General features: G+C 48.7%; 1 protein-coding gene across 4 annotated transcripts in view; it reads left to right on the top strand.

Annotated features, from left to right (window-relative positions):
- PECAM1 (platelet and endothelial cell adhesion molecule 1) overlaps window positions 276–16,394 on the top strand; it is a 55,654-nt gene continuing 39,535 nt past the window's right edge. For 3 of the 4 annotated variants that reach the window (XM_013980836.2, XM_005668680.3, XM_013980837.2), the window contains exons 1-4: window positions 276–665; window positions 752–778; window positions 9,571–9,864; window positions 13,823–14,128. In XM_013980836.2, coding sequence (XP_013836290.2) covers window positions 602–665; window positions 752–778; window positions 9,571–9,864; window positions 13,823–14,128 — 691 coding nt within the window. In that variant the 5' untranslated portion in view covers window positions 276–601. 4 annotated transcript variants of the gene reach the window in all.

Genomic DNA, 16,394 nt, shown 5'->3' on the forward strand with positions numbered 1-16,394 from the left:
GCCAGGGCTGGATTTTGAAGGGTTCAAAACTGGCATTCTCTGCAGGTCAATGAGGAGCCGTTACAAGGTCTCCTGTAAAACTTGGAATTTTCTGGACAAGTCAGCCCTCCCCATGCCCTTGTCAGGAAAGGCAGGAGGTCCAGCCCTTGGAGGGGCCAGAGGACTGGCAGCTTTGCCGAGTGTCCAAGGAGAGAAGCAATTTGGGGGAAGTTGGAGGAGAGGGAGGAACCCTCTCACCCTGCCCAACCCAGGCGAGAGAGGAGGAGGGTCAGGAGCGCTGAGGCAAAATGTCACTTGTGCCTTTTTTTTGCCTAAAACAACTAAACAAAGCAGCTGCGCTCAGTGGCCCCTCAGGAAGGCCAGTCATTTCCTGAGGAGATATTAGACCAGCCCAGGCATTGTTCCTGGTTTCCAGCATGGCCGCCATTACCTGACCAGCGCCCCGGCCGCTCCCTCTGCAGCGCCCGCCGCCGTCGTGCCGCCGCAGGGGTCTCCGCTCTTCACAGGGCAGCTCTCTCATCTGCATCTCGTGGGAAGTGGCCCTCGCCCCCGGGGCATGGGCCGAAAGCAGAACTAAGTGCCTGGAGCCTTCGCTGTGAGGATGCAGCTGAGGTGGACCCAAGGGGGCAACATGTGGCTGGGAGTCCTGCTGACACTTCAGCTCTGTGAGTTTTCACCCTCTTCCCACCTCACCTAAACTGCGTGAGAAGGGACGCTCATGAAATCAACGTCTTTCTCCTGTCTTTTCCAGGTTCAAGCCTTGAGGGTCAAGAAAACTGTAAGTTGTGAAATTCCTATCTAGCTCCATGTCATCTTTCTCTGACTCTTAAACTTCACATCAAATTGCTTGGGTTTAAAGTTTATAACCACTCAGACACATACGCCAATTAAGAACTGAAGTCTGTTCCCTCCTGTGTTTTTTAGAAGGTTTTACAACAAAACCAAGGTTTAATCAACATCTTCTAGAAGTAGCATACATTTTCTAGATCCGGGTGAACATCTCTTTGTTGGGATTGGGGGTAACGTGATAAAGCGAGTGATTCCATCGTTTATTTTTTGTTGTACCATAATTTCTTATTTTCATATGCTGACCTACCCCTAATTGTTTTTATTCACAAATGAGATACAGCCAGTTGGTTAGATCCATGAAGTCAGAACATAGTTTAAATTGTTGTTATGACTTTTTTCCTCTAAATGATCTAACACAGATGAGGTATCATTTCCCATTGACCCATGAGGCTACGATGACAAATGTAGTGTGTTGTGCTTGTGCGCGGGAAGGAGGGCTTCTACTTGTCTTTGCCATCGGCTTGTCATCCACTTTAGAGCTAATTTTGAATCTTTAAGATAAGTGGGTTTTGGGAGTTCCTGTCATGGCGCAGTGGTTCATGAATCCGACTAGGAACCATGAGGTTGCGGGTTCGGTCCCTGCCCTTGCTCAGTGGGTTAACGATCCGGCGTTGCCGTGAGCTGTAGTGTGGGTCACAGACATGGCTCGGATCCTGTGTTGCTGTGGCTCTGGTGTAGGCTGGTGGCTATAGCTCCGATTTAGACCCCTAGCCTGGGAACCTCCATATGCTGCGGGAGTGGCTCAAGAAAAGGCAAAAAGACCAAATAATAATAATAATAATAAAAGATAAGTGGGTTTCGTTCTGCTTTACCTGGGACCACGTGAAGAGGGGACAGGGCTGTGTCTGGGGGCTGAATGGAGGGGGAGCCCACAGAACAGGATCCCCTTGTCAGAGGATGCCTCATTTGTGAAGAATCAGGGTGAACGGGTTGCAGACAATTGCAGAGCTATTTGAGATGATGCATGTGGATGATGCTGGTTTGTTGAACCAAAGCTTGGACCAGTAGCTCCTGGACAGGAGGGCCAGTGTGGCTACTTAGCAAAGCCACCTGATGGGTCTTCTGCTCCGGGTGTCTTGCTCATGTGTCCCTGTGCTTCCATGGATGTTTGATCCCCATGGCAACCCCAGGAGGAAGGTTGTCTGTTATCGTCATAATCATCCTAACAGATTAACAATGTCTCTGCCCCTCAGAAGAAACAACCAACCGATATATCCAAAAAGAGCCAGTTATCACGGCATTGGTGCCAGAACCACCTTTCCCCAAAAGCCAATCGATGCCAGACCACCTCTCCCCAAAAGCTAATTGATTGTCGGGAGCCTAGAGCCATAGGCCTGACTCAAATTTGCAAAGCCATTGTTACTCTGTGCCTTTGTCTTTTTCCCAATCAGTAAAATGAGTGTGATAAGATTCAGTAAGAGATGAGATTAGATAAAAATGGTGACTCGCCTGCATAATGGTTTACCGAGGTCCTGGCTCCCCTCCCTCATAGCTTCCACACCACCCCGTTTCTGTCCATTCCAGCCCTATACCCCTGCGGTCGTCCAGACCACACCCTGCCAACATGCTGCCTCTGGGCTTCTGCATCTCTTGCTCCAATCTCCATCTCATCCCCACTCAGGGGGAAGTCGGTGGCTCCCTGCCCAGGTTTCCTAGAGAAAGGTCTTTGTCCATTTGGGGAAGAGCTCAGACCTGCAGGCAGGACCCAGAGTAGGGAGGCTCCTACTGCTTCCTCAGGCCTCCACCCTGCTTTACTTAAGGTACTTGCCCCAGGTCAACCTGGGACTGGCACCCAGGTCTCCCATCCCTTAGGCCACACAAGACCCCTTTGGGCAGGCCTGACCTGCCAGCCTGCTCCCCGTGGAAGTGCTTGGTCAGCCCTGGCCCTTCCCGGCCCTTTCCCTCTGGCCCCCACCCGACCCCGGCCGCCGGTCTCAGGAGATGACCTCAGCTCCCTGCTCACCTAGAACACAGTGTTGTCTGAGCAACTCCCTCCACTTCCCGCCTTGCCTGCTTCAGGCTTATCTGCCTCCCCACCCGTCCTCCTGGCTTCCCTCCTGGCCTCCGAGGCCAGGTCTGCCCCGTGGCTGGGCAGGGCCAGCCTGCTCCCCCGGGCTCTGAGCCCATACCTGGCCTCGCTCCCCAGGATCTCACGCTGTCATTTATTCCTCCCCACCCCCTTGTTAGTCTCTCTACCCCTCCCTTTCTGGCTCTTCCCTTCAGGAAACATGATTGATAGCTCTTGTTTGTTGTTTTAGGAAAAAGAAAAATCACAGACAACCTATCCTCCTCCATTTATCATGTGTCCCCCATCTCTCCACTCCCTTCCTCAGTCGGACTCCCCTGAGGCCTGCTTTATAATCACCTCCTCTGCTTCCTCAGTCTCCCCTCCGTGGCAGGTCTGGCCTTGGCCCCCACACCGCCCTGCCGTTGGGATCCTCTCACTAAGGGGTGATGCCAAGTGCCATGAGCGCTTCCAGCCTTTCGCTTTCCAGACCCTGTCGTGCCTTTGCACAAAGCCTCTTTCTTTGGCCTACTCTGGACCCTCTTCCCTGGTGTTCTCCCATCTTTCTGACAAACCCTCCTTTTTTCCACCAGGGAGACTTGGACTTTACCCAGGGTCTGATCCTCTGGAGCTCCGTCCCCTTCTCTCCACCTCTGCATGCCCATCCTCCAGTCCATTTGACCCCTGGCTGCTCCCCCGACCCGACCAGCAGGCTTCCTACCAGCCGGGCCATGGTTGACACCTCCTCCTAGTTGTCCCCCAGGCCCCTCCAACCAGCTGCACCGAGACAGCTGCACTGTCTCCACCCTTATCTTTCTCTGACATTCTCTCCTTGAGTCCCCTGCACCCACATGGCCCTGGGTTCCTAATCCAGGACCCTTGTCTTCCACTCTTTGCCTCAATCCCTATATCCAATCAAACAAGTAAAATACATATAACGAATTGGAATTTTATTTTTAGTGACATTTGGTACATTCATAATATTGTGCAAACATCACCACTGTCTAATTCCAGAACATTTTCTTCACCCCAAGAAATAAGTCCTTTTGCACTCCGAAATGCTTCTCAGATCCGCCCCCTTCCCCCTCAGTCCCCCTGCATCTGCCCCAGCACAGGCGCTGTCAGCTTTCACCCGAACCATCACCCGGGTTGTTAGAGGCCTCCTGTCTCTCCCTCCAGCCCACACTGATCTTTCTAACGCTCCAGGGCCATCCTGTTGCCAGCCCCCAAGACCAACAGGACAGGGCCCAGTCTCCGTTCTGGCCCCTCCTACCTGGCCCCCTGGCCCCTCCAACCCCACACTCTGGACCTTCTAACTGCCTGGGCTCAGGATGCCTTGATTTCTTATGCCCTTGTGCCCTGGTACATGCTGTTCTCCCGCCCTGAGCACCCCACCACCCCTTCCTGTCCTGGTCCAACGCTCATTTCAGGGGTTACTTCCTCAGACATTCCTTGGCCTCTGCTGAGCAACCCTTCCTCCCGGTGCTCACATCATTGTACTCAGCGCTCTGGGCCCCCGCCAGCCTTCTCCGTCTAAGACAGCAGGAGTGATTTCCCATTCACCTTGTAAGCCCAGCACGTGGCACAGGTGCTTGAGACATGTCTTATTGATGGAGACTTGAACCGAATTTGAAGGTGCTTGAGATTCAAAGGAGCTGGGTCCTCACACTCCATGCCAAGCACCACCAAAGTTCATCAGGGACTTCACACTTTGCGGCTCCTTGTACTTTCCTGACAATGCGGGGCGGCTTCTCCTTCTCTATCCACCCCTGACCCCCTTCTGAGTCATTTCCAGGTTGAGGCACTGGCTGATTCATGCTGCCTCATCTTCCCTGGAGCATCAGCATCCGCTGGCTGGTGGCCTGAAGTAGAGGGAAGTCTCTCCCTTTGTTTTAGGGTTTGGGGATGTGGCGCTGTGGTCCCTGGGTGCCTAATCTGTGCTATGGAGACCTTGTTACTTTGATTCTTCTCCATCAGCCTTCATCTCCAGGTTGAAAATATCTGACTTCTTTAGGCCGTTCTACGACTCTGTCCTTCCATTATAGTTCTGAACTTTTTGGGTCCTCTTTCCAGAAAGTGCACATTTGCATATAATCAGAAGTGGTGCAGGTGCAGCCCTAAAAAGCAAAAAATAAAAAATAAAAAAAAAGAGAAGTGCTTCATGGGCCCCCTAACACCCATCTGTGAACCTCCAGGAGGCCAGACTATAATACTCACTCTATTGTGAGACCTACCCGCAATAATCCAGGTTGGCTGTCCCTGGAAAGTTTATTAATCAGGTAGAGATTTTTGAAGATTGGTGGGGTGGTGTATTTGTTATCTATTGCTGCTTAACAAATTATCCCAAAATTTAGTGGCTTAGGGTAACAATGTATTATCTCACACAAGTTCTGAGGGTCAGGAACCTGGGATGGCTTAGTTGAATGGCTCTGACTCAGGTTTTGTCAGGAGACCGCAGAAAAAGTGTTGGTCAGGTTACAGTTATCTGGGGGACCTGCTCTCTCTTTTCTGTTTTTCCCTTTATTGGGCATGCCTGCAGCATGTGGAAGTTCCCTGAATAGGCATCGAACCCATGCCCTAGCAGCAACCTGAGCTGCTGCAGTGACAACTCCAGATCCTTAACCCACTGTGCCACAAGGGAACTCCAAGGGGGATCTGCTTGTAAGCCCACACTGGAGGCTCTTCCTCGCCATGTGGCCCTCCCCAAGGGGAAGCTCATGACACGGCAGCTGGCTTTATCCAGAGTGAGTGATCCCAGAAGAGGAAAGAATGGCCAAGATGAAAGTTCCAGTGTCTTTTATAGACTAGTTTCAAAAGTGACCTACTAGCCCTTCTGCAGTACTGTTGCTCATTAGCCAAACCCCGGCCTGCTGTGGGAGGCAACCACATGTGGCCATGATATCAGAAGACGAGGCTCATGGGGGCCACCTCGAAGGCTGGATACTGTAAGGGTTGTGGTGGAGGTGATGGTCTTGGCGATAACATCTATGCTGCTCTTCTGTTGCATCAAGTCAGTGAGGTTAAGTTGAAGAGTTGGGATCTGCACCTTAAAATGCTTTTCCCCCTTCTGTCCTGCCTGCCTTTATTCTTCCATGTCTCCTGCAGTGGAAGTAGGAGGTTCCCATCAGTGAGACAGTTAGGTTAATTTATTAAGCAGATGTGTGTTAGGGTTGCTTAGAAAAACAAGGTAGCAGAAGGGCCTTGTGTTAGTGAATAGCATCCTCTCTACAAAACCGCAACCCAGAACTTCAGCCACGTTTGCTTTAAAATTGTTAAATAGTGGTCGAGCTCCTACCAAAAGGAAATGAAGTAGGACTGGCCAGTAGGAGCCCCAGGCAGGGCTGGCGCTGACGCTGGAAGGCCTGGATAAGGGAGGAATTGGGAAATGCAGGCCGTGGGCTCCAGGTAGGCCGAAACTCTGCCAGTCCCTCCTTCTCTGCATCCCCGGTATGGGGTGCAGTGCCTGGCACGGAGAAGCCCCCTTAAATGTCTACCGAACAAATGGGGCTAAGGACGGGGGAAGGGGATGTCAGTCAGGACCCAGGCACTGGGCGATTCAGACTGTCTCCCTTCATGCTCTCGGGCACCTTGCTTCAGTCGTCACTCAAGGCTGAAATACTAGGGAAGGCAAGTATTAGCGTTTCTACTTTATCGGGGGAGAAGTGGTACCTGGAGGGGTTAAGTACCAGTCCCAGGTGTGCGTTTCATTCAGGATGATGACAGTTAAAGCAGTCTGATACGGTGGGATGACCAACACCAGGGGCCTAGAGAAGTTGTTATAATTCACCTGAAAAATTGAAAAAAAAAAAGAGAGAGAAATTTTCTTCTGAAAAAAATCACTAGAAAAATGGATTCAAAAAAGAGCTTTAGGGAGTTCCCAAGTGGCGCAGTGGTTAACGAATCTGACTAGGAACCATGAGGCTGCAGGTTCGATCCCTGGCCTTGCTCAGTGGGTTAAGGATCCGGCGTTGCCATGAGCTGTGGTGTAAGATGCAGCTTGTATCCCGTGTTGCTGTGGCTCTGGCATAGGCCCGTGGCTACAGCTCCGATTCGACCCCTAGCCTGGGAACCTCCATATGCCAAGGGTGTGGCCCTAGAAAAGACGAAAAAGACGGGTGGGGGGAAGAGCTTTAGATGAGTTCCTTGATGGCTTAGCGAGTTACAGATCTGGCGTTGTCACTGCTGTGGTGCAGGTTTGATCCCTGGCCTGAGAACTTCTTCATGCCATGGGTGTTCCCCCTCCCCCCACAAAAAGCTTTAGAGACCTCGAGACTCAAGAGTTGGTTTTATACTTGTGACTGACAGAATCTAGCTAACATTCTGCAAACACTTCATCTGTGCAGGGATTTCTTTTCTTTTTTTGTTTTTTTAGGGCCACACCCACGGCATGTGGAGGTTTCTAGGCTAAGGGTCCAATCAGAACTGTAGCCCCCAGCCACAGACACAGCCACAGCAACACCAGATCCAAGCCGAGTCTGTGGCCTACACCACAGATCATGGTAATGCCAGATCCTTAACCCACTGAGCAAGGCCAGGGATCAAACCTGCATCCTCATGGATACTGTTTCTGCTGCTCTACCACGGAAACTCCCATCTGTGCAGGAATTAATTCATGCTTCAGGGACTAAAACTCAGATTCTCATTTGCGCTTGCTATCATTATGTCCATTGTATGGATAAAGAAACTGAGGCTCAGAGAAGCTCAGTAACTTACCAAAAGCCACACAGTTTGTGAGCAGAGATGGGACTGTGGGCAGTGTGAGTCTGGCTCTGCACCTACCTTCTGCTCTCTACGATCTCCTGATAGAATCACTGTACTAGGAGTTCCGTCGTGGCTCAGTGTTAACAAACCCAACTAGTATTCATGAGGACATGGGTTCTATCCCTGGCCTCGCTCCGTGGGTTAAGGATCTGGTGTTGTCGTGAGCTGTGGCGTAGCTCTCAGACTCAGCTCAGATCTGGCATTGCTGTGGCTGTGGCGTAGGCCGACAGCTGTTATGCCGATTCCACCCCTAGCCTGGGAACCTCCATATGTGGCACCTGTGGCCCTGGGGGAAAAAAAAAAAAAGAATCACTCTCCTAAACAGCATGGCTTAAAATGAAGGAGGAAGTAGTAAAGGGGCAGGGAGACCTGCCTGTTCCTACCTGGGAAGGGAACGTATTAACTGATGGGAAATTAAACATGGTTCAGAGAAACTTCTGTTCTGAGAGCTCACCCAGCAGGTCCCTCAAACCAGGAGAAAATAAGGAATAGAGAAAGACATAAAAGGAAGTTCTGAAGAATAATACTGCAAGAAATAACTTCAATTTATATACTCACCTTGTTTCTTCTCATGACTAATCAGATGCGTTTTTATTTTGTTGTTGAACTAATTGCTCAGAAAAAAAGCCACAGGGATGGACTGTTGTATTCATTTTAAAGCCTGAGATGTGTTATGGACAAGTTCAATCCAAGTTATCGCAAAAAGATTTGATTTATGAAAAAACTGGGAAAGATTTTTTTGCCAGTAGCTGCATTTGTTTGTAAAGTGATTTGGGACCAGTTATAAAAATTATGTATTATTATTCAATAGGACAAAATACCAGAGGAAATAAGAGTGAGTGGAAAATAAAGGCAGACAAAACCGGGGTTCTTTTAGCACACCAAAAAATACATCCCAAAGGTTGCTAGAGGTGAAATTTAGGGTTTATACTTCTTCAAAGTCAAAGCAAAAAGGGAAGCAAGGAATTATCTTGTGGCAGAGCAGGTTAAGGATCTGGCATTGTTGCTGCAGCAACTTGGCAACTTGGATTGCTGCTGTGGCCCAAGTTCCTGGCCCAGGAACTTCCACATACCATGGGCAAAGCCAAAAAAAAAAAAAAAAGGGCAAGAGGAGGTTAATTAAAAAAAACAAAACAAAGCAGGAGTTCCCTTCATGACACAGTGGAAACGAATCCAACTAGGAGGCAGGTTCAATCCCTGGCCTCGCTCAGTGGGTTAAGGATCCGGCATTGCCATGAGCTGTGGTGTAGGTTGCAGATGAGGCTCAGATCTGGTGTTGCTGTGGCTGTGGCGTAGGCCAGCAGCTGCAGATCTGATTCGACCCCTAGCCTGGGAACCTCCATGTGCTGTGGGTGTGGCCCTAAAAAAGAAAAAGTGGTTTCAAGTTCTCACCCATCTGGTGAGGCTTTTCAGTTCATCACATAGAAAACATCAGCTGAGACTGTGCTAATTTGGTTGAGGGGGGCAGTGGAGGACGAAATTTCCTAGGCACCACCTTTCAATTTGAGAACAGTGGTAGCTGTTGTTTATTAAGCAATTTCTGTGTGCACTGGGTGCTATCCTGCTCCTCTTCTGTAAATCTTGAAACAACCCCATTTTCTTTCTTTCTTTCTTTCTTTTATTTATTTGTTTTGTCTTTTTAGGGCTGCACCCACAGCATCTGGAGGTTTCCAGGCTAGGGGTCGAATCAGAGCTGTAAGCTGCCGGCCTACGCCACAGCCACAGCAACATGGGATGCAAGCCACATGTTAACACTCCAAAGGCTACCTCCATGTCATGGTGGGAAAATGAGCAGCTTAGCACCAACTGCCTCAGGCTTGACCCACCATGCACGGTCGTGGCTCACCTGGGACCGAGGGACACTGTCTTGCATAGGGTGTGGCAATACCAGTCTGACTTGGTGATGGGGTCTCTGAGATAATCCGTGTGTCTGCTCTCCTTCTCTTGGCATCTAGCTTTCACCATTAACAGCATCCACATGGAGATGCTGCCCGGGCAGGAGGTGCATAATGGGGAGAACCTCACGCTGCAGTGCATCGTGGATGTCAGCACCACCTCGAGTGTCAAGCCTCAGCACCAGGTGCTGTTCTATAAGGATGACGTGCTGTTTCACAACGTCTCCTCCACGAAGAACACAGAAAGTTATTTCATTTCCGAAGCCCGGGTCTATAACTCAGGGAGATACAAATGCACTGTGATTCTGAACAACAAGGAGAAGACGACTGCGGAGTACAAGGTGGTCGTGGAAGGTGAGACCCTGGGATTGAACCTGCTCCAGCAGATGGAGCACTGACCCCTGCAGTGGCAACAGTAGGAGCCTTGGACCCACCTTCTCACTCACCTGCCTGACACTTTCCTAACCTGAAAATGCGGCATTAGACATGCTCCCAGTATGCCCGGCTATTCCTCACTTTCGTGCCTTTGCACATGCTGTTCCCTCTCCCTGGAATTCCGTGCTTCACCTCATCTCCCCATGAACCGTCTTCTCCTTCCGCACTCAACCCCGTGATCTCTTTTCAGACACTTTCCCAAACAAAATTGATCTCCCCCAGGGTCTGGGTCCTTACACCTCTTATTCATCCTCTGCTCTCCCCAGTATTGATAGAAAGGCCATGGGGCTGAGTGTTGACATTAGATTCTATAGTCACTCTGCCAAGATTCCAATCTGGACAAAGCCCTTAACCTCTCTTAAACTTTAAAATGCTCATCGAGGAGTTCCCACTCTGGTGCAGTGGGTTAAGGGTCTGGCATTGCCACAGCCATGGCGTAGATTGCAGCTGCAGCTCAGATTTGATCCCCGGCCTGGGAACTTCTATATGCTGTAGGTGTGGCTGAAAAAGAAAAAATAATAATAAAAAGGAAATAAAGTAAAATGCTCATCATGAAATGAAAATAATAATAATCCCCAGCTCAGGGAGTTACAGAGAGTATTAAAAGATACTGTGTTGGTAAAGAGCCTGGGGTTATTTCCAGCACATAACAAGTTTAAAATAAGTGGCAGTTACTGTCTCACTCCCTACTTCAACTTTCTCACACATTGGTCTGCGCTTCTGGACCCTGAGGTCCTGAGGAAAGAGATGGTGTTTTGTCTGTTTTTGTATCTCAAACAAAATAATGTGGCTCATAGGCACTCAAAAAATAACTGCAGAATAAACTAAACAGTTGGAAAAACAAGTTGAAATAGAAGGATGGAGAAACAGAAATGTCATTGAGGGAAATTTGGGTCGTGGAGTTCTGTCCATCCGTCCATTCATCCATCCATCCATCCATCCATCCATTCATTGATTTACTCCCTCAAGAAGCATGTCCCAAGGCTGCAAGTCAGGAAAAAAGTAGGTCCTAGACACGAATGCATCAGGCATGTCCTAGCTCTGGAGGCAGTCACAGTCCTGTGGGGAGGAGAGACCTTTAAACAAATTATTGTGGTCCAGTAGTCACGTGATCCACGTGCCCTGGGAGCCCAGCGGTGGGAAGAAACAATCCTGCCTAGAGAAGTTAGGGATGGCTTCCTGGGAGAAGTGACACTGGGTCCAGGTATAGAAGGTCGTGTGGGGGTTTGCTTGATATCGATGTGGAGCACAGGGCCTAGAAAAGGGGTGTAGCATAAGAGAGAGAGCAGAGGCTGAGAAAGAGGTTGCTATCCCAGCGGAGGACCTCTTGGTCAAATTCCCGACCTTTAAAGACAGGGTTTCATTCCTGTCTCTAAAGATAATTGCATACCCTTGAAGGTTGCTTGTTTGGAGGATTAAATGGGTAGACGATGACACCTTCTTAGTGACCGAATATTGGATAAATGAATGGCCTGTCATATGTGAGGTGCTCAGCCAGGCTGTCCTTAGAAAACATTAATCCTTTCCACAAACCAGCAGGAAGAGACAGTGGGCAAGTGTTTGGGGGCATTTCCCTTTCAGAAGTATACAAGCTCTGACCACCTTCCCATTGGACTTTGAGGCTCGCACAGGAGACCATAACAGCATCATCTTCCAGGCCAGTTCCTCCCTGGGTGTCCTGTGCACATCCTTTGTGTCGCCATGGGCAACAGCCACAGGGATGCTGACCAGCCCTTCTCCATCGCCACTGAGGACAGGGGAGGAGCCTACAGATCAGAGCACTTACATTAGTGATGAGGAAAGATTGGCAGGCTAAGGGTTTGGGAAATGTATGTTGAAATGTGCTGGCAGATTCGAATGATTTAATGGATCCAGGTAGTGAATTCAGCTCTGTGCTTCCTTGACAGCTGTTGCCATAACTGACATTTTTGCTTTTTTTTTTCATTTTTTTGGGCATTTGGAGTTCTCAGGCCAGGGATCAGAACTCAGCCGCCGTCATGACCTGGTTGCGGCAACACCAGATCCCTGACACACCGTGCGGGGCCAAGGATCAATCCTTCCCTCCTCATCCCAGCGCACCCAAGACTCCACCAATCCCATTGTGCCACAGCGGGAACTCCATTTCTGCATTTTTTTGAGCTCACTCTAGTGATCAGTACAGTGATTCCTACTGTGTTACTTCCAGTAATAAGAGCTACCACCTACCAGGTCCTCGTGAGACAAACGGTTCTAAGTGCTTTGTGTATTTCATTTTAGACCAGCAATAGCACTGGGAAATAAACATGCTTCCTCCCATTTACGGGTGTGGACGCTGAGGCTCAGCCAGGTTGAGTGGCACGGACACATCAAAGTCAACGCCCGGGTTAGAACTACGGTCTCCTGACTGCAAAGCTGCCCTCTCTAACTCTGGATTATTATGCCAGGTCTTTGAGATGGACAAAAGGCAGCTCCTTCCTTCGTTAATCAAGTCCCCACTCTGAGCCAGGCGGAGGACCCAGCCATGAGTAAGACAGGATCCCTTCCCTTGGGGAGCTGGTGTGAAGCAGGGGCATGCCTTCACTAAGAGCTGCCACCAGAAGTAATGGTGGTGGTGAGAATACAGCTTCCCAAGAGGAAGCCCTCTGCCTCTGACCTGGGTGGGTCAAAAAAAGAGAAAAAAGACATTGATGTGTCATAAGTGACTGGGTAAGGTGACACATCCAGGAAGAGGAAGGTTTAGGGTGAAATGCCTGTCCTTGGCCCGCATCCCACTTCATCTGCCCGAATAACGGCTCTCTTCCAAGATTCCTCCCAGGCCCTGTTCCTTTCCAGAACGTTCTCTGATCCCCAGGCAAAGAAGGCCTCCTCCTTTCCTGACTGCTCTGTCACTCACTGTCTCTGTGACACACCTAAATGCTAGGTTATTTTCAGCTTCCTTTTTTGAACGGGGAGGCCACGCATCCCTCCTTTCCCACAACCCCATACCTTCTAGCGCCAAAGTCAGACAGACCTGGAGTTGAATCTCAGCTCTGGGGCTTGACAGCTATGAGCTTTTGGATGAGCCTCGAACCTCTCACCTTCTTCATCTGTAAAATGGACATAAATTTCTCTTTCATGCCCACCCAAGAGGCTTGTTATGAGAATTACAAAATGGGTTCATGGATATAAAGTCAATCCTGGGAGTTCCTGTTGTGGCTCAGCAGGTTAAGAACCCAACGAGTATCCATGAGGACACAGGTTGATCCCTGGCCTCGCTCCGTGGGTTAAGTATCTGGTGTTGCTATGAGCTGTGGTGTAGGTTGCAGATGAGGCTCAGATCTGGTGTTGCTGTGGCTGTGGCGTAGGCCAGCAGCTGCAGATCTGATTCGACCCCTAGCCTGGGAACTTGCACATGCAGCAGGTGCAGCGCTAAAAAGCAAAAATTAAAAAAAAAGAAAAAAAGTCAATCCTGGAGTTCCCTGGCGGCCTAGCAGTTAAGGATCTGTTGTTGTCACTGCTGTGGCTCAGGCCACTGCTGTGGCAGCCCAGAACTTCCCCATTCCATGGAAACTACCAAAAAAATATATATATATAAATAAAAAATAAAGTCCATCTTAGCTTGTGGTTGGCATTCAATAATTGTAACAACAATCACAGTAATACCAATAAATACCAGCTGTTTTGTTTTAATTTATCGAATTAAACGTTGAAAGCACCAACTGCATCTTAAACCTATTTGATGTTTTCCAAAGTACCTGCCTCAGTGCTGGGCACATACATGCTCGATAATTACCCGGTGGTAGCACCGAAGTTCCAGGAATAAATCAAAGGAGCCTCGTTTGGGGCAACCGCCGTGACTCACCCGAGGGAGGCTCATGCCATAGAACAAACATACTAATGGACTGTTTCTTCCCCAAAGGAGTGTCCAATCCCAGGGTGACACTGGACAAGAAGGAGGTGATCGAAGGTGGAGTCGTGAAGGTCACTTGTTCTGTCCCAGAGGAAAAACCTCCAGTACATTTCATAATTGAAAAATTCGAACTAAATGTAAGAGACGTCAAGCAAAGAAGAGAAAAAACTGCTAACAACCAGAATTCTGTGACGCTGGAGTTCACAGTCGAGGAACAAGACCGTGTTATATTATTCTCCTGTCAAGCTAATGTCATATTTGGGACCCGCGTGGAGATCTCTGATTCCGTCAGGAGTGACCTGGTCACCGTGAGGGGTCAGAGTCCTATTCTCCTTTTTAATCATTCTTTCTGGTTTGTTGGTTTGGTTTGGGGAGAAAGAGCCTAGAATTGGAAAGGGTCTGGGGCCTTCTGGCTGGGCTGCTGTCTCAAGACCATTCTTAATCACTTTATGTTTTTCAGACGTTTTGACTGTGACACAGCTCTTTTCCTTTCTGTTCTATTTCAGTTTGTTTGGCTGAGCTTGTGGCATGTGGAAGGTCCTGGGGCTAGGGATGGGACTTGCACCACGGCTGTAACCCAGAGCCACAGCAGTGACAATCAGAACCTTAACCCACTGAGCCACAAGGGAACTCTATTTTAGTTTTTGAAAACACTGGCCTCGACTCATTGAAATGATGCCTGTGTGGTCTGCAGTTTGGAAACCAGGGCTTTAAGCCTGTTGGGGGAGTTCCCATTGTGGCTCAGCTGGTTAAGACCCCGACTGCTATCCATGAGGTCTCGGGTTTGATACCTGGCCGGACTCAGTGGGTTAAGGATCCTGTGTTGCTCTGAGTCGTGGTGTAGGATGGCAGCTGCATCTCTGTTTCAGCACTAGCCTGGGAACTTCCATATGCCACGAGTGCAGCCCCTAAAAAAAAAAAAAAAAAAAAAAAAAAAAAAAAGCCTCTGCAGATCAGACACCAGGAAGTAGGATCTGGAGGATCCAGAGGGAAGGGGGGCCAGGTCCTCAGCCTCTGTCTCCCACATTTGATGAGGGACTCCCCTCTTCTACCCACCCCCCATCACTAAGACATTGGACAAATAGGAAACAAATGAGATGACCTGAGAAGTGCTGTCAGGAGAGAGGCAGTAGCTGAGGGGAGCCTGGCTGTGAGTGTCCAGGACAAAGAGAGCTCAGAGCTCCAGGACCGCCAGCCAGCAGCTCCCAGTGACCTGAGGGGGAAGCACTCAGGCAGAGTCAGGGGAAAGGGGCACTCTAATGCAGAGAGCCTGAACTGTGTTCCGGACAGGAGCCTTAAACCTTGTCATAAATGACCCAGTTACTTTACCTCTGCCCATTGTGTATATATAATACTATGTATTATGTGTATGTAATATATTTACTACATAGTGTTTTTATGTGTATATGATACTTTTCTTCTTCTTTTTTAGGGCCACAGTTGTTGCATATGGAAGTTTCCAGACTAGGGGTTGAATAGGAGCTACAGCTGCCAGCCTGCACCACAGCCACAGCAATGATGAATCCTTAACCCACTGAGCAGGGCCAGGGATCAAACCCACATCCTCATGGATACTACTCCAGTTCTTAACCCACTGAATCACAACGGAAACTCCAGTATTTTTCTTCCTATAATACATGGTGTGTGTTAAATTTTCCGAAAATATGATTCTATGTAAGGTGATAATCCTTCCTAGCACTGCTACTCAGAGAAAACCCTGTGTGGTCTTCTAGACTTGTTTTGCTAACTCATCGAGTACACACATAATTTTTGCTTGATTTTCCTCGTTTTTTACAAAAAAAAAAAAAAAATAGGACCTGTCAGACATTCTACCTTTTTCTTAACAACCATAACATATTTGGACTTTTGTCCATATCGAGAAATAGAGATCTGTAGCATTTTAGCGGAATCCTGTTATAAGGATGTGCTGTAACATATTTGCTTCCTTTTCCATTAATGGACATCCAGGTATTTCCACAATATTTTCAGTTAAGACAATCTCACAACAAACATACTTGTACTTATAACTTGTGTACTTTGGCAAGTATTTTATTATTATTTATGGGATCAAATTATTGATTCAAATGTTCTGTGCATTTTCAGTATTGATAGATATTGCTAAAGTGCTCTTCCAAATGGATGAACATGGAGTTCCCGTTGTGGCTCAGTGGTTAACGAATCCGACTAGCCACGAGGTTGAGGTTCGGTCCTTGGCCTTGCTCAGTGGGCTAAGGATCCGGTGTTGCCGTGAGCTGTGGTGTAGGTCACAGACGCAGCTCGGATCCTGCGTTGCTGTAGCTGTGGTGTAGGCTGGCAGCTATAGCTCTGATTCAACCCCTAGCCTGGGAACCTCCATATGCCGCGGGAACGGCCCAAGCAATGGCAAAAAGACAAAAAACAAAAACAAAACAAATGGATGAACATGTCCATCAAAAAAGTGTTCTTTTCCCACATCCTTACCAACCCAGAATAGTATCCGTGTTTTGTTATTTTTGACAGTCCAATTGAGGCACAATACATATTGTTGTGATTTGTATTTCTTTGGCCTTTAGTGAGGTTGAATATGCTTTTTATGATTATC

The sequence above is a fragment of the Sus scrofa genome, chromosome 12 (genome assembly GCF_000003025.6).
Source record: "Sus scrofa isolate TJ Tabasco breed Duroc chromosome 12, Sscrofa11.1, whole genome shotgun sequence".
Taxonomy (NCBI): Eukaryota; Metazoa; Chordata; class Mammalia; order Artiodactyla; family Suidae; genus Sus; species Sus scrofa.